The sequence below is a fragment of the Ursus americanus genome, chromosome 18, assembly GCF_024610735.1.
Source record: "Ursus americanus isolate L20-20 chromosome 18, mUrsAme1.1.p, whole genome shotgun sequence".
Taxonomy (NCBI): Eukaryota; Metazoa; Chordata; class Mammalia; order Carnivora; family Ursidae; genus Ursus; species Ursus americanus.
In genome coordinates, this window is record NC_142144.1 from 50,743,532 (window position 1) to 50,768,337 (window position 24,806).

The window sequence follows — 24,806 nt, forward strand, 5'->3', positions numbered from 1 at the left end:
ATAAATCAATAAATCTTTTCTTAAAATGATGATGAAAAAGGGCACAGGAATAAGAGCTGCATCCAAATTAGACAAGGGAACTATTTGGGTGTCCTGCTGTGAATAAATCCTTATTTTCTCCTAAGCCATTCTCTCTCAACCAATGTCTGCAGAATTTCAAAACTGTGACAATTCAGAGAATTTAAGATTTTATAATAGTTTCAGAAGCTCTCATCCACTGTCATATCAAAAATCTCATTAAGCATTAAGAGAAAGGTATGCTTTTTAAATTCAAAATATTCTCCACAAAGCCAAGTACTGTACTCTCCCCATAGCAAAGGCTCAAATATGTGTATTAATTAGATAAACAGGATTTATTTTTTAGGAAAGATAAATCAGGAGGCGATTTTTTAACTTTACAGAAAGATTATTGGCTTTATTAAATGATCCTATAAATATAAAAATATGTTTAAATTTTCTATGAATAAATACATCTAATATTTTCAGATATAATTGAACATTATCAGAATTTAATAGATACATAAGTTTTCTCAGGAAAAAAAATGAGGAACAACTATAGCTATACCTTTATTCTAATCCTAATGATTTAGTCATTCTTAATGTCAAACTTACTAAGGAGAGAGCAAAAATTAAAAAAAAAAATCTCTTCATATAAGCCATGTCATTTCAGGACAGTTATTCAGTTTCTCCTTACTCTAATCTATAATATTTTTTAAAAACGCCACAGATCTAATGTCATCAGCAGATGAATAACTACATAAACCATGATATTTACAGGATGGAATCCTGTGCGTTGATTAAAATGATAGGTAGTTCATTTAAGATTTGCTATTTAAGGCTCAAAGAGTATTTTTTTTAATGACTTTTTTATTATATTATGTTAGTCACCATACAGTACATCCCCGGTTTCCGATGTAAGGCTCGATGATTCATTAGTTGTGTATAACACCCAGTGCACCATGCAATACGTGCCCTCCTTACTACCCATCACCGGTCTATCCCATTCCCCCACCCCCCTCCCCTCTGAGGCCCTCAGTTTGTTTCTCATAGTCCATAGTCTCTCATGTTTCATTCTCCCTTCTGATTACCCCCCCTTTCTTTATCCCTTTCTTCCCCTACCGAACATCCTAGTTCTTATGTTCCATAGATGAGAGAAATCATATGATAGTTGTCTTTCTCTGCTTGACTTATTTCACTTAGCATTATCTCCTCCAGTGCCGTCCATGTTGTAGCAAATGTTGAGAATTCGTTCTTTCTGATAGCTGAGTAATATTCCATTGTATATATGGAACACAACTTCTTAATCCAGTCATCTGTTGAAGGGCATCTCGGCTCCTTCCACGATTTAGCTATTGTGGACATTGCTGCTATGAACATTGGGGTGCATATGGCCCTTCTCTTCACTACGTCTGTATCTGTGCGGTAAACACCCAGTAGTGCAATGGCTGGATCATAGGGTAGCTCAATTTTTAACTGTTTAAGGGACCTCCACACTGTTTTCCAGAGTGGCTGTACCAACTTGCATTCCCACCAACAATGTAGGAGGGATCCCCTTTCTCCACATCCTCTCCAACAATTGTTGTTTCTTGCCTTGTCTATTTTTGCCATTCTAACTGGTGTAAGGTGGTATCTCAGTGTGGTTTTGATTTAAATTTCCTTGATGGCTAATGATTATGAACATTTTTTCATGTGTCTGTTAGCCATTTGTATGTCTTCATTGGAAAAGTGTCTGTTCATATCTTCTGCCCATTTTTTTATTTATTTGTTTCTCGTGTATTGAGTTTGAGAAGTTCTTTGTAGATCTTGGATATCAGTCCTTTATCTGTAGTGTCATTTGCAAATATCTTCTCCCATTCCATGGGCTGCCTCTTAGTTTTTCTGACTGTGTCCTCGGCTGTGCAGAAACTTTTAATCTTGATGAAGTCCCATAAATTCATTTTATCTTTTGTTTCTTTTGCCTTTGGGGATGTGTCATGAAAAAGGTTGCTTTGGCCAATGTCGTAGAGGTTGCTGCCTATGTTCTCCTCTAGAATTTTGATGGATTCCTGTCTCACATCGAGGTCTTTCATCCATTTGGAGTTTATTTTTGTGTATGGTGTGAGATAGTGGTCAAGTTTCATTCTTTTGCATGTAGCTGTCCAATTTTCCCAGCACCATTTATTGAAGAGACTGTTTTTTTCCCCACCGGATGTTTTTTCCTGCTTTATCAAATATTAGTTGCCCAAAGTAAGGCTCAAAGAGTATTAACGCTATTTTAGTCCAGACTTGTGGTTTCTTAGACAACACAATTGCCTCAAAAAGTTGGCAGGTTTTTAATCTGTTTGCATCCAGTCAGTGGCATGTGCCAATGATTACTCCAAGACTCTTTCTTAGAGGTACCCTCATTCCTGGGTTGCCTGTTTCCATATACCCAAGTATGCATGCAGGCACTGACCTTAATGGTGGTGACCTTGCGCCTGCGAGATAACAGGTTAGAAGAAGAGAGCCATACCGCTCATCTGTTCGAAGCCAGGGCCTCATGCTTTAGGTGTTGGTTACAGCAGCACCCCATTTTCAGGTACAAATTTCTGTATTAGCGCCTGAAAGTATTTTACCTCACAGGCTGACTCCCTCGTTAGAGTAACTCTGTTTATTTTAATCATTCGTTGATGTATGTCATTAAAAATAAAATTAAGTAAGGCAGAATCCCAGATGAAATGTTTAGTATAAATGTGACTTAATTTAAATCTAAGCTTAAAGTCAAGAAAACAATAAAATACTTTCAATATGTAGCTTTCCATATTAAATAAATGCTTCTTAACAAAACTGCTTCAGAGGTGGGGCACCTGGGTGGCTCCGTGGGTTAAGCATCTGCCTTCGGTTCAGGTCATGATCCCAGGGTCCTAGGATCGAGTCCCGCGTCGGGTTCCCTGCTCAGCGGGGAGTCTGCTTCTCCCTCGACCCCTTCCCCTCTGCTCATGATCTCTCACTCTCTCTCTCTCAAAAAAATAAATAAAGTCTTAAAAAAGAACTGCTTCAGAGGTTCAGTGGCACTAAAGATATTATAGGCTAGCACTGTAAAATCTCTGAGGAACGGAGTGGGGAGTGGGGGAAACAATGGAAGTGGACTTGTTCAACTTTTTTCCATATGACATTTTCCATATCCATTTGTCTATGATGCCCAATCATAGAGAGGTATGTTAGATCTGTATAGTTCCTGCCTTCGAAGCACGTTCCCTCCACTGCTTGAGATCTTTGAGAGTTTTGTAACTATTAAACTACTTCCAGTAATTCAAGATCAGCAACAGAAAGACCATCTCTCCTAAGCCCACGGATTTTAAGCTTTTCTCTTTGTCTCTGCTATTCTATGGTCCCATTACTATTTCTAGGTGCTTATTTGGGTTTTTTTTCCCATCTTGTTCACAGTTCAGTGAGTTCCTTTAATTTGAGAAGTTACTCTTTCTTTAAATCTATAAAACTTTTAGTCATTCTTGCTCACAATATTGCTTTGCCCTAATTCCGCTTCTAAAAGTTTATTAAACATTTTTCAGTCAATTTTATGCTTGCATTCTTTTATTAAATATATCTCATTCTCAGGACGCCTGGGTGGCTCAGTCAGTTGAGCATCTGCCTTCGGCTCAGGTCATGATCCCAGGGTCCTGGGATCGAGTCCCACATTAAGCTCCCTGCTCAGTGGGGAGCCTGCTTGGCCCTCTGCCTGCTACTCCCCCTGCTTGTGCTCTCTCCCTTTCCGACAAATGAATAAAATCTTAAAATATACATATATATCTCACTCTCTTTTTCTTTGGTATTAACTTCCTATTCTCCTCCACTTCGTCCCTACAGAGCATTCTGGGTGATTTCCCCACTATCTATCCAGTTCGCTAACATCTTTTCAATGTCTACCTAAAGTTCAAACCATTCACTGCACTTTTAATTTCAATGACATCTTCATTTCATGTCTTATCATTTCTATCCATAACTTATTTCTTACAACATTTAAAAACACTTATTTTAAAGTATGTTTTAAAGTACCTTTCAACTTTAAAAGTCTCAGAAAGGGAGAATTTGCTTTCTCTGCCTATTTTCAAGCTGGGACTTCAGTCCTCTCTTGCCTTTCAGACTTGGACTCAGACTGGCACTTACATCATTACTTCTCCTGCTTCTCAGGCCTTCAGACTCTAACTGGAACCATACCAACCGACTCTCCTGGGTCTCTAGCTTGCCAACTGCAGTTCTGGGGACTTCCCAGCCTCCACAACCGTGTGGACCAATTCCTTATAATAAATCTCCCCCTACATCCTTATCTCTTTAGAGTGTCAACTGTATTTGGCTGGGTTGTCATAACCACATGGATGAACACTCTCTCTCTATATATACGAAAAACATAAATATATACATACATATATATGTATACACACACATACACTTTTCTGGAGAATCCATTCTAATACAAAACCACATACTCTGACACAGGGAAAACAAACAGCATGGACATACTCCCTTTCACAAACACAACTCACACACAATCGTTCTCTAAACATATAAATTCCATATTGTCTAAACAAAGCCTCTTATACATTCTGTTTGCTTTTGTCTTCCTCATTTCAGGCTTTATTGGTCTCACCTTTAATTTTTTTCAAAACTAGTTTTTCTTCTTCTCGTTGATACATACGTCTAAGGCTGCCCTGTATATTGTCCATTGGTTGCATGAATGGAAATAGCTTTAAAAATCTAGCATCATTTTATATGCACAACACGTTTTATTTATTTTTTTAAAGATTTTATTTATTTATTTATCTGACAGAGAGAGAGACAGCCAGTGAGAGAGGGAACACAAGCAGGGGGAGTGGGAGAGGAAGAAGCAGGCTGCCAGCAGAGGAGCCTGATGTGGGGCTCGATCCCATAACGCCGGGATCACGCCCTGAGCTGAAGGCAGACGCTTAATGACCGAGCCACCCAGGTGCCCCTGCACAATACTTTTTAAGCATGATATGAACAAAAATGTGTGAAAAATTATAAATAAATAAATAAATTAAGTAAGTAAGTACCTTTCAACATTTTGAGTATTCCTACTACCTGAGGTTCAATTTTCTCATTTGATGTGCAATTCATTTCTTCACATGGCTGTAATATGAATTTTCCACAAAAGTCTTCTGTGTGCCCTCTGAAGCACCCCTACTGAATATTTTCAAGTTTTCTTCTATCACGTCACATTGGTTCTACAAAGCTTGGGCCCTGTGGAAGATCATTTCACAGCAGAGCAGCCTTTGGACGTGAAGGTAACGTAAACCAAGACCTTACTTTCCTGTGTGGCACAAGCCTGGGCTTCCATTTCCTTTGTGACTTTTTTCCTACCCAATGTCCAGAGTAGATATCAAATTCCCCTGTAGCTGGTAGGCAGGAATGTCTCCGCTCCACTTCCCAGTGGGGCAGCCCTTCCTGACTCCTAGCTTCACACAGGTAGCTCCTTCCTAGTCTAGTCGTAGGGAAGCCTGGGTTTCCCTAATGGTAGGATTACCAACTGGAGCCCCCAGCTGGGTGTGCACACCACAGTGAGCTCTTTAGACTTCACCTCCTCTCACCATTTGGTTTTGGATATCCTCTCTATTTCTAGCATCTGAGTATTTTGCTCACTGTGTTTTAAGCTGGGCTATATACCACACAATTCATTTGTGAATTTAGCTAGTTTCCACTCCATGTGTTTGACGTCCTTTCACATGAGCAAAATTTTGAGAAAATGAAAAGGACAGTATGAGAGAGATAAATTATGAAACAATCAAATTAAGAACATCTATTTTAAAGTCGTAAGTGAAAAATTAACAAACTGAGTGCAGAAATGTATTTTTAAAAAATCATCACAACTAAATGGGGTTGATTTCAGGTATGCAAGGCTGGCTTAACATCAGAATACTGAACACTGTAATGTGGGGCTCAGCAACTTTATTTTTTTTTTTAAAGATTTTATTTATTTATGTGACAGAGAGACAGCCAGCGAGAGAGGGAACACAAGCAGGGGGAGCGGGAGAGGAAGAAGCAGGCTCCCAGCGGAGGAGCCTGATGTGGGACTCGATCCCGGAACGCCGGAATCACGCCCTGAGCCGAAGGCAGACGCTTAATGACTGCGCTACCCAGGCGCCCCTAAGCAACTTTAGATACGAAATAGTTTAGGCTTTCTGTCACATCTAGTTCCTGTCACATGTTCTTTGGGTTGTTTCTTTGCTTGTTTTTTATGATCCTTTAAACATTAAAAACCATTCTTTGCTCACAGGCCATACAAACCCAGGCTGTGGGCCATAGTTGCCAATCTCTGATATAATGCAATATGCCAACAGAATAAGAGAGACGAATCATATAATTACCTCCATAGATACATAAAAATGTATTTGATCATATCCAACACTCATTCATGATTTTTTAATTTATGCATAACCTAGGAAGAAAAACTCCTTTAACTCAATAAGGATTTATCAACTAAAAACCTGTAGCAAACTTCCTTCTTAATAGAGAAACGTAAGAAAGATTCTCTTCAATGTTGGAAGCAAAATAAGGATGCTTGCTGCCTCCACTTCTACTCAGCATTGAATCCTAGCCAGTGCAGTAAGGAAGGAAAAAAATAAATAAAAGATTAAGGTTTGGAAAGGAAAAACAAACTGTCACTATAGAACAAATAATGTAATGTTCTACATAGAAAACCCTAGAAAGTACAGATCAAGTATTACTCAAATTGACAAGAGAGTTTAGCAATGTGGCTGAATATAAGATTAACATAACTGTCCATGTGCCAGTTTGTCGAATTTCGTCTGGTGGGGGGCTCCTGAAAGAACTAAATTAGGCCAGCTTTCTTTCAGAGAAAATTTTATATGAGCTTCTGCCCAGACACTACTAACCTGAGATTATTCCATTCAGGTTATTAGGCAGTTCCTTAGTGTGGGAGTCTCAGGTTCAAGGCCTGATCTACTGGTAGAGCCCAAAGCTTTGTCTCCTACTTCTAACACTGGCTTTGATATTTGCCTGCAGGGTAAGCCCAGCTTCTGCTCACAGTGCAAACTCTGATTCCACTCATTGGGGTTTGTTGATGTTATAATATTTTTGTCATTGGAGATTCCTTTACTCTTTAATGCACTGCTGTAATACAGGAAGTATCTTGGTCAAAATCTAGCTGTATCATAAAGGAAGGCCTTTCTGAACATCACATCCAAAGTATGATTTATAAAAAAAACTATTACATATAGAAAAATGACTAAAAACAAAACCCCAGAATGTTAATTGGTTGTTTTCAAATTATAAGTTATAAGTAACTTGTTTTCCCTTCTGTATTCCCTATATCTTCTATTCATGATCTTATGTTGTTTTTATAAAGAAGAAGCAAGACACTTTTTTTTTAAGATTTTATTTATTTATTAAAGAGAAGACAAGCAGGGGGAATGGCAGGCAGAGGTGGAAGCAGGCTCCCCACTGAGCAGGGAGCCCGATGTGGGACTCAATCCCAGGACCCCGGGATCATGACCTGAGCCGAAGGCAGACGCTTAACCAACTGAGCCACCCAGGCATCCCAAGACACTTTATTTTTTAAAAGAAGTTATACACAGGACAAATAAATAACTATTTGTTTTAGTATTACTGAAAAACACGAAAGAATACTTATCAAGTATATACTTGCTTTTCAACCAGTATCTTAATTAATTCTCATAAAAATTCTGTACCGTAAGTATCATTATCCCTAATTTTGCGGAAGATGAAACTGAGGTTGAGAAAGGTTAAGTTATTTGCCCAAGTGACAGAATGGGGATTTGAATTCGGAAATACTTGTTCCAAGGCCAGTGCTTTTTCTGCTGAACTATGCTGCCTCCCACAAGAGAGCATTTTCACATCACCACCTGCTAGTTCTAATTAAGAGATAGTAATTAAACAGTTCTCCACTCCTGACAACAATATTTAAGCTACTGGCATTTTAAAGAAATTAATATGAACAACTTTTCATCTGCTGGAAGGTACTACACCTAAACACAAACTCCAAGCTATTACAGAAAGAAAAAACTCCAATAAGACACAGTTATATGCTTTGTCAAAGCCTAGTCAATTGCATTCTCTATTAATGGGACATGAAGCATAAAAATGTTGACCAATATATTTCTAAAAATGTTCAACTTGACCAGTAATCAAATAAATACAAATTAGAGTGACAAGGCCATATTGATCAAATTGGCAAAAAATTTTAAGTAGTAATAGCCAGGTTGGGTAAAAAGTAAAACTGCCATACATTTAGGAGAGAAGTTAACTGATAAATTTTGCTGTAGGCCAATTTATAATATTTATACTTTAAAATTCATGTAGCATTTCACCTAGTAATTCCTCATCTAGGAGCTTATGCTAAGGAAATAATACAGATAACGTATATAAAGATTTAGCCACAGGGTTGCTCATCTTAGAATTACATGGAAGGAAGGAAGGAACGAAGGAAGGAAACAAACTGAAATGAAAGTAATCCTACAATAAGAAACAAGGTTAAGGGACGCCTGGGTGGCTCAGTCACTTAAGCATCTGCCTTCAGTTCAGGTCATGATCTCAGGGTTCTGGGATCAAGTCCTGCATCGGGCTCCCTGCTCAGCAGGGGAGTCTGCTTCTCCCTCTCCCTCTGCCACTCCCCCTGCTTGTGCTCTCTCTCTCTGACAAATAAATAAACTCTTTAAAAAAAAAAAAAAAAGAAACTAGGTTAATAAACTACGCATATTCAAAAGAATTCCATCAGCCATTAAAGATGATGACACTTCTGTATTTATTAGCATAGAAAGAAACTGACATGATGTTTTTAGAAAGTAAATTAAAAATTATATATAACAGTATTATTATATTTTTATTAACCTATATTTGGTTATATTTCTATTATTTACAAAACGTGAAGTCTGAAATAATATACAACAAAATTTTGACTGTAGATATATCTGATAATATGATTTGGGATTCTTTTAACTTTTATTTTTCTTCATCTATATTGTCTTATTTTTACACAATGAATATTTATTACTTGTGTAAAAAAAGGAGAAAAAACATTGATATCACAGAATCATATCAGTTAATAAGGATATCTACAACTATTACTAATATATATTAAGTAATATGTTATGAAACAGTATGTTCTCATTTATGTAAGAAAAACTATATATATTAGGTTGAACCTATAGAATTGCTGGCATTTGTCTGTTTTTGACTTACGAAAACAGCAACTTCAAATGGTTTGACTTAATGCACAGATTAGGAAAAATATACTCCAAAATATTAATAGTATCCTAGGATTCCTAGGCGGTCTTTTTTTTTCTTTAAGGTCATCTATATTTCCTTCTTTAAATTCATCTGTATTTCCTCCTTTTAAATTTCACTAAATTCTAATTTTTTCTAAAACACTAAATCCCAGTTTCTATATCTATAGGCCAGAAGACCCCAAGCAAGTCAAGTGAACTCTCTCAGTTTCATCAAAAAACAAGGTGGGGGGGCACCTGGGTGGCTCAGTCGGTTAAGCGTCTGAGCGTCTGACTTCGGCTCAGGTCATGATCCCAGGGTCCTGGGATCGCGTCCCACATTAGGCTCCCTGCTCAGCTCCTTTCCCTCTGCCTGCCGCTCCCCTTCTTGTGTGCTCACTTTCGCTCTCTCTTTGTCAAATAAATAAATCCTTAAAAAAAAATGGGAATACATCAAACACAAAAATAAATTCAAAATGGATTCAAGAACTAAAGTGAGACTTGAAACCATAAAAAATCCTAGAAGAGGATACAGGCAGTAACCTCTTTAACATCAGCTGTAGCAACTTCTTTCTAGATACGTCTCCTGAGGCAAGGGAAACAAAAGCAAAAATGAACTATTGGGACTTCAGCATAAAACGTTTCTACACAGCAAAGGAAACAATCAACAAAACTACAAGACAACTTACAGAAGAAGATATTTGCAAATGACATATCTACTAAAGAGTTAATATTCAAAATAGATAAAGAACTTCTAAAACTCAACACCCAAAAAAATGAATAATCCAATTAAAAAGTGGACAGAAGACATGAAAACACGTTTTTTCAAAGAAGACATACAGTATAATTCTATTATACTTTATAGCCAACATTTCCCAACGATGCCATAGTCCTAAATCCATTAACGAAATTTCCTAAACGGCAACTATTTTATTGTAACTTCTCTTTTCCCTTCTAAGTAGCTTTGCCACAAATCTATGACAGGGAGAACAACTCTTCCTAACCAAACTTCCTCCTCCCCAGACATGTACTTATAATAAGAATCAGACAGACCCAGACCCAAAACTTTTCAAAATCCAAAAGATACATAGAGTTTCAATGTCCAGGGGGCATAAAACAAGTAAAAGAAAAGAACTAAAGAGAAGAAGAAACAAGGACGGTAAATGCAAAAAAATTTGAAATAATAATTGTTACTGGAAATACCCCTACTTTGTTTTCAACTGTCAAGTAAAACCTACTCTTACATGTTCGATACAGGAGAATGCACGCTTGGCATTGAGGTCCCAGGAGCAAGTTCATTCCACCCTTACAAACTTTTACAGGATAAAATTTCAGACCTTGGGTTCTATTCCCTATCCAGGAGATAGAACTGATTCCCTCGAAGATCCGCACCTAGAGGAAACAAACCGCCATTGCAAGAGGTATTTTCCTACCTTAACAGCTTCTCCTAGAGTTTGGTTTTTGTCAGCTTCCTCACTGGAATGCAGTTCCAGTCTGTAATTCAGCTCCTGCAGTTGCTGAGCCTGCTCGTTCAGCAGCATCTGTGCCTGCTGTTCCCGGAGTAACGCGTTATTCAGCTCTTCACAGGCACTTTCAAACTTCTCGTGGGTGATCAGTTTCTGAAAAAAGATTTAAAAATTCCGTTATAAGCTAGCTGCGTTGTTATAGCATTTCATCTGCAGAACTATATTTGCCAACAGAGAGTATAACACACACATTTCTAAATGTCTGATACAGGACAAAAGTACGACTTGTTTTTCTTAACCTCATAAATCAAGATAAAAAAAAAAACATCACTCTGGTTTTTAAAGCAGAACAGCTATATTCCCAAAGTGATCATTTTTAGTCAAGTAAGACTCTTCGGAAACTTATTTCAAGTTCACATAAATCCATAATGCTCAGTTTACATTTTCACACATGAGCACTTTTTGTAAAGAATACGATCGTGGGAATTAAAGCCTTTTAATGAGTTCTGATGCTTCTAAGTGATCACCTGAAATCTGCGTTCCACGTACATTACTATTCAAGTCTCCCTGGTCAACCGTCCCCTCCTTCGAGCGTCCTTACCAGACCATCCCTTCCCAACTCCTACGATTACTCACACTACCATACCATATTCCTTTATTTTCTTTATAGTCATTATCATTATCTAAATTCACTTCATATAATTATTCACTAATTACTGCCTGTCTGCACCCTGCCACCAACCACATATTTAAGGACGGGAGCTCCACTGGGCAGAGACCTCATTCCGCTTGTTCACCCAACACACAGAAGACTGCCTGGGACTCAGCCGCGCTCAGCAGATATTTGTTGGATGAAAGAATATTCATACATAACTACAAGACAGCTACAAATAAAACTGTGCTCCAGAGTATACAGCAGAGTTTTTACAGTATCATGACTGCTTTAGAGAATGGAGCTTTAGAGAATGGAGTTCTAGCCAGGGGCCATCCCTTAAGGGGTGGGGAATCCAGGGCAGGACACACATGTATTACCTCCTGTTCAAAACAATTGAGCAAATGAAAATTAATTACAGCAAACAACAAGAGACATCTTGATCTTGAAGTACAAAGAATGGGAACGTTTCACAAAAGGGAAGTAACCTGAGAAACACATATATGGAATACTAAAAGGAAGCACACAGGTCACTTAACCATGCTGTATATATAAATATATATGTCTATTTAAGACTGATGACTTTCCCATTGTTGAAAAGATTTTGAGATGAATATAATTAACCACATATATAAAGCAAATTGATTTAAAATTTTTTTAAATTTAGAGCAGGGGGAGGGGAAGAGTAGAATAAAAATCCTATTGATTCCAGGCATCTGGAATATATAAACTAGTGCAGTTGAATGTGGACTTTATCTCTGAGTTTTCTGCCACACGAGACAAATGTGCTTCGTTGTAGCTTCCTCATGGGCCAACAACAGCAAGAATGCATCTCGTGCACAGAGAAAATTTTTCACGAGAACTAAGTTTGAGGGTAAATTTATTACATGGGTCTGTCCATATCATAATATAGTTTCAACTCAGTTTTACTTTGGCACCAGGTACCCTGCCTGCTGCCTCCCAGAAGCAACTCTCTTTTACTATGATTTGCCTTTTCAGAGGTATGTATAACGCATTCCTCCACACTGATTAAATTTTAACGTATGGCATAAACAGCAGCAACATTCTAGCATAGAAACAGACGGGGAATAATTTACCTAAGTTGACACCAGGTAACAGGAATGATCCCAAGCACACAGGAAAGTTACCTCATTTCCTGAGAGTCGTCTAGGATCCGTGTATCCGATGTACCACTGATACTTCTACAGAGTTTAGATTTGGAGGAACACGCATCTTGTACTCCCCCCTAACGGCTGCCTTACTCTCCGCATTGTCCCGTTACAGCTAACAGCTCCACTTCCAGAACATCAACTTTAACGGCCTTCTCTGGGCACTCCCGTTCATTTCAACCTCTTAACATGCCCTACTCCCTGATGCCACGGCACTCTTCTCGGTCTTATGAACAGATATTTTTGTACTTCTTCTACCTTTTATTTGTTATGTTGTTTTCAAGTATCACTCCTCGCCATCAGACCATCTGTCACTTGACCTCTATAAATCAAGATCCCCATCGTTTCCCAGGACTTCTTTCCACTCCTCCAAAACTTCTCCTTCACCTTAAAACTCAGCTAATTTTAGCCTGTCTCTTGTCTATCTATCCCTCCCAGAGGCTGGCTCAATTCTGTTCACTCTTCAGAGAGCAAACCGAATCAAACAAGTGCCACAAAGGAGAGTAAGAAAGAGACGGTGTGTAAAAGCAGCTGTAAGGACCAATAAAGAAAAAAAAATTGTGGGAGTTGGCTGTGAAAGAACAACTGTCAGGAGATGAACATGGTGCTCAGAAGCAGTAATAATACGGAATAGCTTTTCGCAGGCAGGATGTTTCCCTTTATGTTACAATTTTAGACCAGCTATCAAGAAGCTATTTTATTTTCCTCCTATGCGCTTTGCCTGAAATCAGTGAAAGATGATGATTGCAAGCACACTCTCCATTTTTTAGAGGCAAATAGCATCATCTTTTTGTCTGTTCTGTTTTTAATGAAACAATCCTTTATTAACACAGCTAGATATAGACATTAACCACTGGAGTGAAGTAGTTAAAAGCATGAGTTTTGAAACCAGAATACTTAGGTCCAAATCTTGTCAATTCTACTTACTAACTTTGTGAGTCTGGGCAAGTTACTAAGCTGCTCTGTGTCCCATGTTCCTCATTTGTAAAATAAAGATAATAATAATTTTGAATAATTACTGATATGAGAGGACTAAATGAATTAACTCCTTGAAGTGCTTAGGGTCAGTGCCTGATACATGGTCAATATGGTCATTAAATGTTAGAAATCATCACTTTATAACATTACACCTTACAATTATATATCAAAATATAGAAAGTACATATCTCATCCCTTCAATTATTACTTCAATTAATCCTATTTTTATTTCTACACTTTAGTGAAAGTAATTCACACTAAACATTTCCTAGAACATATTCTTAGGTTTGCTGCAAGCCAGTTATTCAACCAAAGTTCTTACAAGACGATTCTGTCACCTTCCAGCAAACTCTCACCTTTCTTCAAATTCTAACCTTCTCTCTGGATTCTAGAAACTGAGTCCTGACTACTTCCAAACTAATTAAAGATAAGATGTTAACTTGTTTTCCTAATACTTAGCTATGGACTAGGAAATCCTATTGTAGGAATACCTAGAATTCCTCATACATATTCCAGAAAGCAACATATGTAATCTTCCAATTTTCAGGGAAGTCACTATTATCTAAATCTTAAAGGAAGAAGTTGGCTATATTCTAAATCTCAAATTGTATCAACAGCTCTTGCTTTCCATTTTGGCAGACCACAGCAACATCCCAGATTTAGTTAGCATACGCAATTAAAAGCAAATCAAAAGGAGGCAGAGACACACTTCAAAGGAACTGGCTTTTAAAAGTATAAACAGCTCTTTATGATTTAAGTATAATGGCAAAAGAAGACTGGAAAAAAATGAAACATCTATTAACAGGAGAATAGTCAAATAAACTTTGATATAGCCATTTGATAGAATGGTATTCATTTATCTAAAATGGAATTAATAATAAGTGACATAAGAAAATGCTTATAGTACAATAAGTAAATATTAATATTTGTACATATATTTTTGTAAATCGTACATGCAAAATCATTCTAAACTACAACTGCAGAGAGCACACATCTTGAATGGATAAAGAAGATGTGGTATATTTACAATGGAATATTATGCAGCCATCAAAAAATGAAATCTTGCCATTTGCAACAATGTGGATGGAACTAGAGGGTATTATGCTAAGTGAAATAAGCCAATCACAGAAAGACAATTATCATATGATCTCACTGATATGCTGAATTTAAGAAATAAGGCAGAGAAGATCATAGAGAAAAAGAGGAAAAAGTGAAACAAGACGAAACCAGAGAGGGAGACAAACCATGAGACTCTTAACCTCAGGAAACAAATTGAGGGTTGTTGGAAGGGAGGAGGAGGGGGAGTGGGGTGGCTGAGTGATGGACACTGTGGAGGGTATGTGTTTGTGGTGAGCACTGTGTGTCATGTAAGACTAATGAATCACAGACCTATATCCCTGAAACAAATAATACATTATATGTTAATAATAATTTTTTTAAATGCAAAACAAAAAGCATGCATCTGCACATGTACACACACAAAAAATGTAGGAAACAAAATTCATCCACAATTCAATAGTAATTGGTTATGGATGGTAAGATTAGAGTGATTTGAACTTTCTTCTTTACACTTTTTTGTATTTTTATTTACTGTTATCATGTATTACTTTTATAATAAAAAAAATGTTGAGGCAGCCCTATAATTTCACCTTCTCTGAACAAAAAACTAAGAAAGTGAGAAAAAAACTGGTGTCTTTAGACACTCACTGATAAGAAAACTATTACTTATCTCCAATCAGAAGGGTAATTTACGATTACTTGACCTGACTAATTTATAAGAACTTTTGGGCCTTTCAAGGCATAGCTACTTGAAATAATAATTAACATTAGCAATTTACATTATCATAGGATTAGTAACTAAACTGCTATCTGCCACTCTCTTTCCACAAATGTTAAGACTGCAAATTCCAAATTAGCCATTTAAACTGAAGTTGAACTTGTAAAACTTAGGTTTCCCAAAGAAGGAAGTACTAAAAGTAGTTTGTTGCTAGATTTAGGAAACAAATTTTGTATTTATATTTCTATTAGTTGTCATCGGTTGGATACAATTCTGAAGTTTCAGAGTAACTCTATATTCCTATATCCATATTGAGAAAGGCAGTGCTACTAACTAACCCGGGTACAAAGAGAATACGTGAATATCTCCATTTTATTGTGCGTCATATATTTACACATTCTCATCTTGATTTAATGTTACTTGGTATCTAGACTTTCCTTTCTCAGCTATCTTCTGTTTTCTTAAATAATACATGAATTCGATGGAAGTTAGATTGAACATTTCTTTGAAAAAGCAATTTGATTTCAAATGAAATAATTTAGCTTACTCAAAACATTCAATATAAAAGGAAAAGAGAGGACATCCCACCTCCCATTCTAAACATCATGCTCTTCAATTGCAAGAAGTATTTTATCATTTTTTAGTATACATTTGGGGGTTCGTTTGCTAAAGCAGTTTATCCATCCTAACTATAACTTCCCCTTTTTTCTACACTTTCAGCCAGAGTATACATTTTAACAGGGCTATGAGTTCTGCGGACAGAGAATCAGTATTCCTTTAAGCATCTGGTATAACTCCTGGGTTTTTTGAGATACAATTGAGATAGAACATCATTTAAGTTTAAGGTGTACAGCCTGTTGATTTGATACACCTACAGATCACAATCTGATTACCACCATTGCATTAGCGAACACCTCTATCACGTGACACAATCGTCACTCCTTCGTGTGGCGAGAACCCTGAAGGTCTAGTCTCTCAGCAACTTTGACATATATAATGCAGCAGTGTTGGGGAATTTTAGAACGGAAGTTTTCTGAAGAAAAAGAAATCCTATGAATGGGCCTTTGACTTATTCGAAAAAAACAACAAAAAGTTAAAACAAATATATATACACATCACATATGTGTGCATACATGTGTATGCGTATATGTGTATGTATGTTTGTGTGTAAATATCTATCGGAGGAGAGCTCCCTAGAGCCACAGGAATATAAATCACACATACTTACAGACTGCTTAAATTCATTTAATTGCATTTGGAGACCCTGGGCTTTGTCAAGCTCCTTTTTCATTTCATTCACGCTTCGTTTGAACTCCGTGACCTCCAGGCGCAGTGAGCGGCGCTCCACCTCGGCTGCGTGCAGTCTTTGTGTGAACCCAAATATCTGCTTCTGCAACGATGCCGTGCTTTTCTGTTGTTAATCAAGAGCAATTTCACAAGCAGTTCAGGCTTACTAATAAATCAATAGCAACGGCCATTTTACCAATTTAAATGTATCTTGGATTATACAGAGCACAATCCTAGCTGTAACGGACCCTTAGAGGGGAAAGCTTTCTTTTTTTATTTTTTTATTTTTCTGTGACCAATAATTTGGTTGACACGAAATATAAACAGCCAAAGAAAATAAATAATCTAGATGGCTAGAAAAGGGAATGGACACTTGTTTATGTCTCATAGCATTCTGTTGCAGTCTACTTAGAGAAAACAGTAAATTCACAACTCACACCAGAATTTTTGTGTTTCAATATTTTAGACACTTACTTGGAAGTGCTATTATGTATTGCATTAAAAGATTACATGAAATCTAAAGGAAATCTAAATACATTTACGCACAACTAATTTAAACTACAAATAAATGTGACTCAGAGTTAAATTTACAATCGTAAAGTCACTATTTAATGAAATTGCATACATACCAAAATGGGCACATGGCCCCGTAGACCATACTTCAGGGCCAGCGTATTTACTTTATGAAGTCCACGAGCCAACCTCTGAACCAGAGAATCCTTTTCTATGTATGTAATACTCCTGCTACTATGCAAAGGTATACTCTCCATTGCCAGACTAACTTTATCCATGAGTTTTGCAAAAGAGTTCTTGGCTGCACCTATGAGTAAATGTCCACAAATTCTGGAATTTGGGTCTTCGGGGAAAAAAAAAGAAAAAAAGAGGCAGAAAACATGTGAACTGTCTCTTGTTCATTTCACAACTCTGCCAATCCCAACACAATTAAAATATTTTCATGATTATATAACTCCCATTCGCCTGTAGTAATTCATTCAAAAAGTCCCCTCCCACATTAATTTTCACTATGAAAAAAAGGAAAGCAGAAAATAGCTCACCTACTAAACAACATATCTAAAGAAAATCTGCATGTATTTACATTATATCATTTACACTGAACACTATGACACTAAAAATTCATCATCACTCTTTTCTTTGTTTTAAAACCTAACATAAATTCATTTTCTATTTACAACTACTGAAGCTTGTTACCTTAATGTCATACTATTTATATTCTCAGACAAGAAAATATAATTTGCTTTATTCCAAGGCAATTAAAATTTTACAACGACCAATTACTTATTTCCCCACAGGATTTTGGTAATCATCCCTCTCACATAATGGACTTAAGGTCCCAGCATATCCAACATGGCCTGCTTGCTGCTAGATTCATCAGGTCTGTAATTAATAATTGTGTTTAATGTTGATAAATAAAATTGTCAGTGCACTTTCTACTAATTGGTATGCCAGATAATGGTTAATAGGTTTATTTATGCCTTAATAAAAGTCGTGTAATTTAGTTTTCCCTCTGCTAGGCAGGTCTTAATCTGTCATTACTTGTTTTAAGATACTATCCGTGTAAAATGACAAGCATGGAGAGATTATTTAAATTCAGTAGTATACCATTCTACATTTCAAGAGCCTCTGCTGTTGGAATTAATTTAAATTTTGTCTTTCCATCATAAACACAAAAAGGATATTTGGCCAGTTTTATCCAATAGAAAAATGTTTTATAATTCTAGGAATGCATACGGTTCAACACTAAAGAACAACATTGGCTGAGAAGGCGATCAATCAGTGGTTTTTTAAGTCAGAACAATCTCACAGAGGCCCTGTGTTCAAAAACGTGAGGCTTCTTTTATTTCTTTATTCCTCAGTGGATAAAAGGAAAGATACATTTTTATATTTATGCAGCTGCCATGGGGCACTGGGTGGCTCAGTCAGTTAAGATCAGACTCTTGATTTTGGGTCAGGTCATGATCTCAAGGTCATGAGATTGAGCCCTGCATTGGGCTCAGCGCTCAGCAGGGAGTCTGCTGGAGATTCTCTTTCTCCCTCTTCCTCTGCCCTCTCCCTCTGCTAGCATGCTCTCTCTCTCTCTCTCTCGCTCTCTCTCTCAAATAAATAAATAAATCTTTTTTAAAAAATTTAAGTAGCAATCAGATTTTGGAAACCACAATTGCCTAGAAGTCATACATAAAATAAAAATTATAAATTGGATAAAAGCATAGTACCCTCCATGTAGAATTTATTTCTATCAGTTATTGATGCATTGACTTCTAACAATATAAGGTGATACAAATTAAATTCTATATGCCTCTCATAACCATACTCTCTAAGAATCCCATTAATAGAAGGCATATGAAGTATAACTAAAATACACAGTTCCATTGTCAACAATCAATTCTTTAAATAAGTCATGAATAAAAAAGAGTTCAGTAGCTTCACATATCAATTAGCCTATAATACAGAACACTGATTTAAAAGATATAAACTAGTGTTTAATAGGTCATTGTTGAAAAATAAACAGTAGAAGTTATTTTACCTATAACATTCAATATAATACATCATTCTAGTGCCTAATATATGTATTCCCTGTTTCTCAACTGGCTTGCAACTCCTTAACTTTTGTTATCTCAGTAAACCCTATATTTGCACTGTGCCAGCCTAGCATATATGGATATTTTGTATGTGTTTAATGGATTAATTATACTTCATTTTACTTTCATAGCAGCTGCAACATGCTGAATATAAGGATACATTCAATAATAACAAGAAAGACACACAGATCAATGGAACAGAATAGAGAACCCAGAAATGGGTTCAACTCTATGGTCAACTATCTTCAACAAAGCAGGAAAGAATATCCAATGGAAAAAAGACAGTCTCTTCAACAAATGGTGTTGGGAAAATTGGACAGCCACATGCAGAAGAGTGAAACTGGACCTTTTCTTATACCATACACAAAAATAGACTCAAAATGGATGAAAGACCTAAAGGTAAGATGGAAATCCATCAAAACCCTAGAAGAGCACACAGGCAGCAACCTCGTTGACATCAGCCACAGCAACTTCTTGCTAGACACGTCTCCAGAGGCAAGGGAAACAAAAGCAAAACTGAACTATTGGGACCTCATCAAGATAAAAAACTGCTGCACAGCAAAGGAGATAGTCAACAAAACCAAAAGGCAATCTACAGAATGGGAGAAGATATTTGCAAATGACATATGAGATAAAGGGCTAGTATCCAAGATCTGTAAAGAACTTATCAAATTCATCACCCAAAAAACAACCCAGAAATGGGCAGAAAACACAAACAGACATTTCTCCAAAGAAGATATACAACTGGCCAACAGACACATAAAAAAATGCTCAACATCACTCAGGATCAGGGAAATACAAATCAAAACCACAATACCACCTCACACCAGTCAGAAGGGCTAAAATTAACAAGTCAGGAAACAACAAATGTTGGCAAGGATGCAGAGAAAGGGAAACCCTCTTACACTGTTGGTGGGAATGTAACCTAGTACAGTCACTCTGGAAAACAGTATGGAGGTTCATCAAAAAGTTAAAAACAGAGCTACTCTAAGACCCTGCAATTGCACTACTAGGTATTTACCAAAAGTATGCAAACGTGATCTGAAGGGGCACATGCACCCCAATGTTTATAGCAGCAATGTCCACAATAGCCAAACTATGGAAAGAGCCCAAATGTCCTTCAACATATGAATGGATAAAGAAGATGTGGTATATATACATAATGGAATATTATTCAGCCATCAAAAAGCATGAAATCTTACCATTTGCAATGATGTGCATAGAACTGGAGGGTATTATGCTAAGCGATATTTCAATCAGAGAAAAACAATTATCATATGGTTTCACCCATATGTGGAATTTAAGAAACTAAAACAGAGGATCATAGGGGAAGGGAGGGGAAAATAAAACAAGATGAATTCAGAGAGAGAAACAAACCATAAGAGACTCTTAATCATAGGAAACAAATTGAGGATTGCTGGAGGAGAGGTGGGCGGAGAGATGGAGAAACTGGGTGCTGGGCATTAACGAGGACATGTGATGTAATGAGCACTGGGTGTTATATGCAACTGACGAATAACTGATCTCTACATCTGAAACTAATGATACGTTAATTAATTGAATTGAAATAAGATAAAAAATAACACCAAGAAAAATTAATATTAATTTTAACAGTATGTCAAAAGTTATTCTTTATATTTTTTTAAAGATTCTTTTTATTTGTTTATTTGACAGAGAGAGAGCGAGCACAAGCAGGGGGAGCTGCAGGCAGAGGGAGAAGCAGGTTCCCCGCTGAGCAGGGAACCCAATCTGGGGCCCGATCCCAGTACCCTAGAATCATGACCTGACTGAGCCACCAGGAGCCCCAAAAGTTACTCTTTTTAAATAAGCAAGATAAAAGCTCATCATTTTAGGAAGTCTTCAGGTATATCAAAGTAAAAATTTTCACAAAGAGCCTTTAAAAGCAAAAATCAACTACAATTAAATTTTAATGAATAGCAGTTTGTTACTATATCATAGAAATGAATTTGTGTAGGCACTAACCACTCTGAAAGGCAAAATTGAGTGACAACATAATTCTACAAGGCATTCTTCTGAATTTTTAAAAAGTGGGAAAGAGGCATACATTCTAAGTTCCTGACTGCTGACTCTCAAGGAATTACAGAAACAGCACTAAATAATTTATGCTTTGATGAGTGAGAAGTGTTTTTGTGACATATTTCACATTATAGAGTATAGAGTACAATTAATTCAACACTAAATAAATGAATAAACAAAAAAAAAACAAAAAAAACCTCTAGTAACATAGTTGTAGAATTATTTGTATAATGATACAGAAATACAAGACAAAAATAAGGTCACTGAAATTTCTCATGTCTACACTTGTCTAAACAGTTTAAATGTTTGCTACATTTAACAAATTCTTGTTTATGTAAAATACATTTGTTAATCACTTTCCCTCTATTTAACAGCATGTGTCTTTTGAGAAAGAAGAGGACTTTACTGGACTTTTTCCAATAGCAAAGGCATTACCGTACATTTAAGGTTAAACAAATTCATAAAGAATTGTTTTGACCAGTAATTCTTTTTTTTTATATAATTTTTCTTTTTTCTTTTTTTTTTTTTTTTTAAGATTTTTATTTATTTATTTATTTGACAGAGATAGAGACAGCCAGCGAGAAAGGGAACACAAGCAGGGGGAGTGGGAGAGGAAGAAGCAGGCTCATAGCAGAGGAGCCTGATGTGGGGCTCGATCCCATAATGCCGGGATCACGCCCTGAGCCGAAGGCAGATGCTTAACCGCTGTGCCACCCAGGTGCCCCTTGACCAGTAATTCTAAACCTCTGAGCTGCAGATCTTGGGGCAGGGGTGGGGGAGGCTGAAGAATTATTTCAAGGGTTTCATCACTTTTAACTAAAGCAACCACTGCCATCTTGATCTTTACTTAGCCCTAAAAATATATACAGCATGAATAATATATGCTCATGATGTTGTGGGTAATAAAATTAAAAGTCCTTTAAAACATTATCAAAGTCAACTACTACTAAAAATACAACTATCACGTGGGAAGAGAGCAGTCTACAATATATCTTCTTATCAAAATGGAGTCCTCACACTTAGAAAGATCGAGAAACACTCCTTTAACGAAAATGAGGATTCATGAGTAATGATTTAATTAGTATGTATGTAATTCATAATTATTTAATTTAATCATAATGTTGGTCATGAGCATAATATTAATAACAATGAGTAATAATACAATAACAACAAATGTTAATCATGAGTAATGCTAATACCTTAAATTCCAACTCAGCTCCACACATTTGGGAATACTTTGTCATCGCTGACATCTCCATCTCCCTTACCATCTCCCCCACATCCCATCCTTAATATTTCTCCAATCTATTCAATGTTCTCTGTGATCATGACCATATCTCATCTGTATTCTTGCAAGAGTCTCCCTACTCTTCTTCAATCTTTCCCTTCTTCAACCCATCCTCCACCGTAAACAAAGTAACTTCTAAAACACAAATACGAGGGCGCCTGGGTGGCACAGTTGGTTGAGTATCTGACCCGATTTTGGCTCAGGTCATGGTCATGAGATCAAGGCCCGTGTTGGGCTCCATGCTGGATGTGGAGCTTGCTTAAGATTCTCTCTCTCCCTCTCCCTCTGCCCCTAACCCCTCACCCCCACTCCCACATGCATGCTTGCACTCTCTCTCTCTCTCTCTCAAAAATAAATAAAATAAAATAAAACAGAACATAAATAGGATCTTTTCACAACTGCTGCTTTTAAGCCTGGGTGAAGATCTAGGAATAAATTTCAAACTCCTTAAAACATTCTCTATAAGGCCCTACATGATCTGATCCCTGCTTACTTTTCCAGGTACACCTTTCAACTATTAACCCTTTTATATGCAACTCTTTATAAGTGATACCGACACATCACAATCTTAAACCAAAAATAATGCTTGTGTCTTCAAACTGCTAATAATTTGGGAAATATGAATGTGGACATCGTTTTCAAACATGGGAGCCAATCATTATGGCAAGATGTTTGCTTCAAAGCTATGTTCTAACTAAAAAAACAAACAAAAAAACAACTATGAATATAGCTCAAAATACTATAAGCAAAAGTAATGACAGAATTTGTCTTACTATATTTTAAAATATCAAGATGTACATATGAAAAGAGTAGCATGATACTTGTATTAGAAGAGATAGGGGAAATAATGGAATAGACCAGAGACACAAGAAATAGATCCAAGAACATACAATAATAGTTTAATATATGCTAAATGACATACCTTACTTAATTCAGTAGGGAAAAGGTGGGTGCCTGAATTGAAAAGTATTGCAACTAGCTGATCATCTGGACAAAAACAGATCTTAATCATTTCCTCAATACTTAAACCAAAAATAACCCCAGATAAATCCAAAATTTAACATAAAAATTGAAAATACTAGACTAATATATGAGCAATTCAACCTTGTGGTAAGGCAAGCCTTTCTAAGTAAATCACCAATAGAAAAAGCATGAAGTAAATATTTAATAATTTAGCTGTATAAAAATTAAAATACACAAAACTAAAATACAAACCATAAAATTATTTACATGAAAAAATTATTTACATGATATAGAGCAAAGTGTTAATACCTGTGATATACAAGTTCTTATAATTCCATAAGAAACAAACACGCACCCCCGTACATGAACATAATGAGATAATTGTAAAAGAATATAAGTGTAGAACAAATGAAAAAATACACAACCTAACAATAAAAAATGCAAATAAGTAATAATATAGTTTCTTTTGCCTTTCAAATTAATAAAGATGAAAAAGATTGTCAAAATTTAATATGCCAAAGGCATTCTGAGGAAACCAGCACTCAGTACTGCTCATGGGAGTGGAAGACCAGGCGACTTTCACGAAAGGCACACTGGTGATTCTTTCCAAATGTAAAATATGCAAACTCATTTCTTGGGAATTTAGCCAAGGAAATAACTGTGCAAACATAAACTGTTTTTGCACAAACATGTTAATTACATCACAGTTCATTACAGTATTGCTTAAAATCATGGAAAATTTTAAGAAAAGACACCAATATCTACCAACAGAGAATTCACAGAGTAAACTACAGTACATGTAAACAATGGGGTGGTATGTGACCAAATACAATTAATAAAGTATACCTCCTTTATTGACATGGAATACATTTAGTTGTCCACTGAACAGGAAAAATTACAATGAGGCACAATCATACAATGAGGTATGATTCCCTCATGTGAAACTGTGTGTGTCTGTGTGTATCCGTGTTTGTACACATGTCTGGGTGGTCTGGAGAACCGGTACACAGAGTAGCTGGCATCTATAAAGGCACCATGTTAGCAATAGGGATGGGAAACCTGTAACACTGATTAAGAATTAATAGCCCTTGTTTCTATCTGTATTATTTATAAATAATACTGAAGATATAAATGCCCAATAACAGGACAATCCAAAAATCTATCTCGACTCAGACAAATAATATTTGGGGGGAATGATTAGAAGAAAGCAAATTTTATTGAAATGCAGTTATAAACCTATTTTAAGTTTGGTTATTAAGGTATTAAAAGTAAGGCAATAAGTTAATAAGTAAGTTAATTTTTTAAGATACAGCCCAGTGAAAGTTGTTGCTTAGCCAAACTGAGAGCACTAACTACGAGGTGATCTTCAAGGCA

The 24,806-nt window shown here is 36.4% G+C and overlaps 1 protein-coding gene across 3 annotated transcripts in view; it reads right to left on the reverse strand.

The window, feature by feature from the left end:
• CCDC171 (coiled-coil domain containing 171) overlaps window positions 1–24,806 on the reverse strand; it is a 293,932-nt gene that overhangs the window by 121,066 nt on the left and 148,060 nt on the right. For all 3 annotated transcript variants that reach the window (XM_087869628.1, XM_045780223.2, XM_045780224.2), the window contains 3 exons: window positions 17,177–17,403; window positions 16,489–16,671; window positions 10,652–10,837 (listed from right to left, as the gene is read on the reverse strand). In XM_087869628.1, coding sequence (XP_087725754.1) covers window positions 10,652–10,837; window positions 16,489–16,671; window positions 17,177–17,403 — 596 coding nt within the window. The remainder of the gene's footprint in view (window positions 1–10,651; window positions 10,838–16,488; window positions 16,672–17,176; window positions 17,404–24,806) is intronic.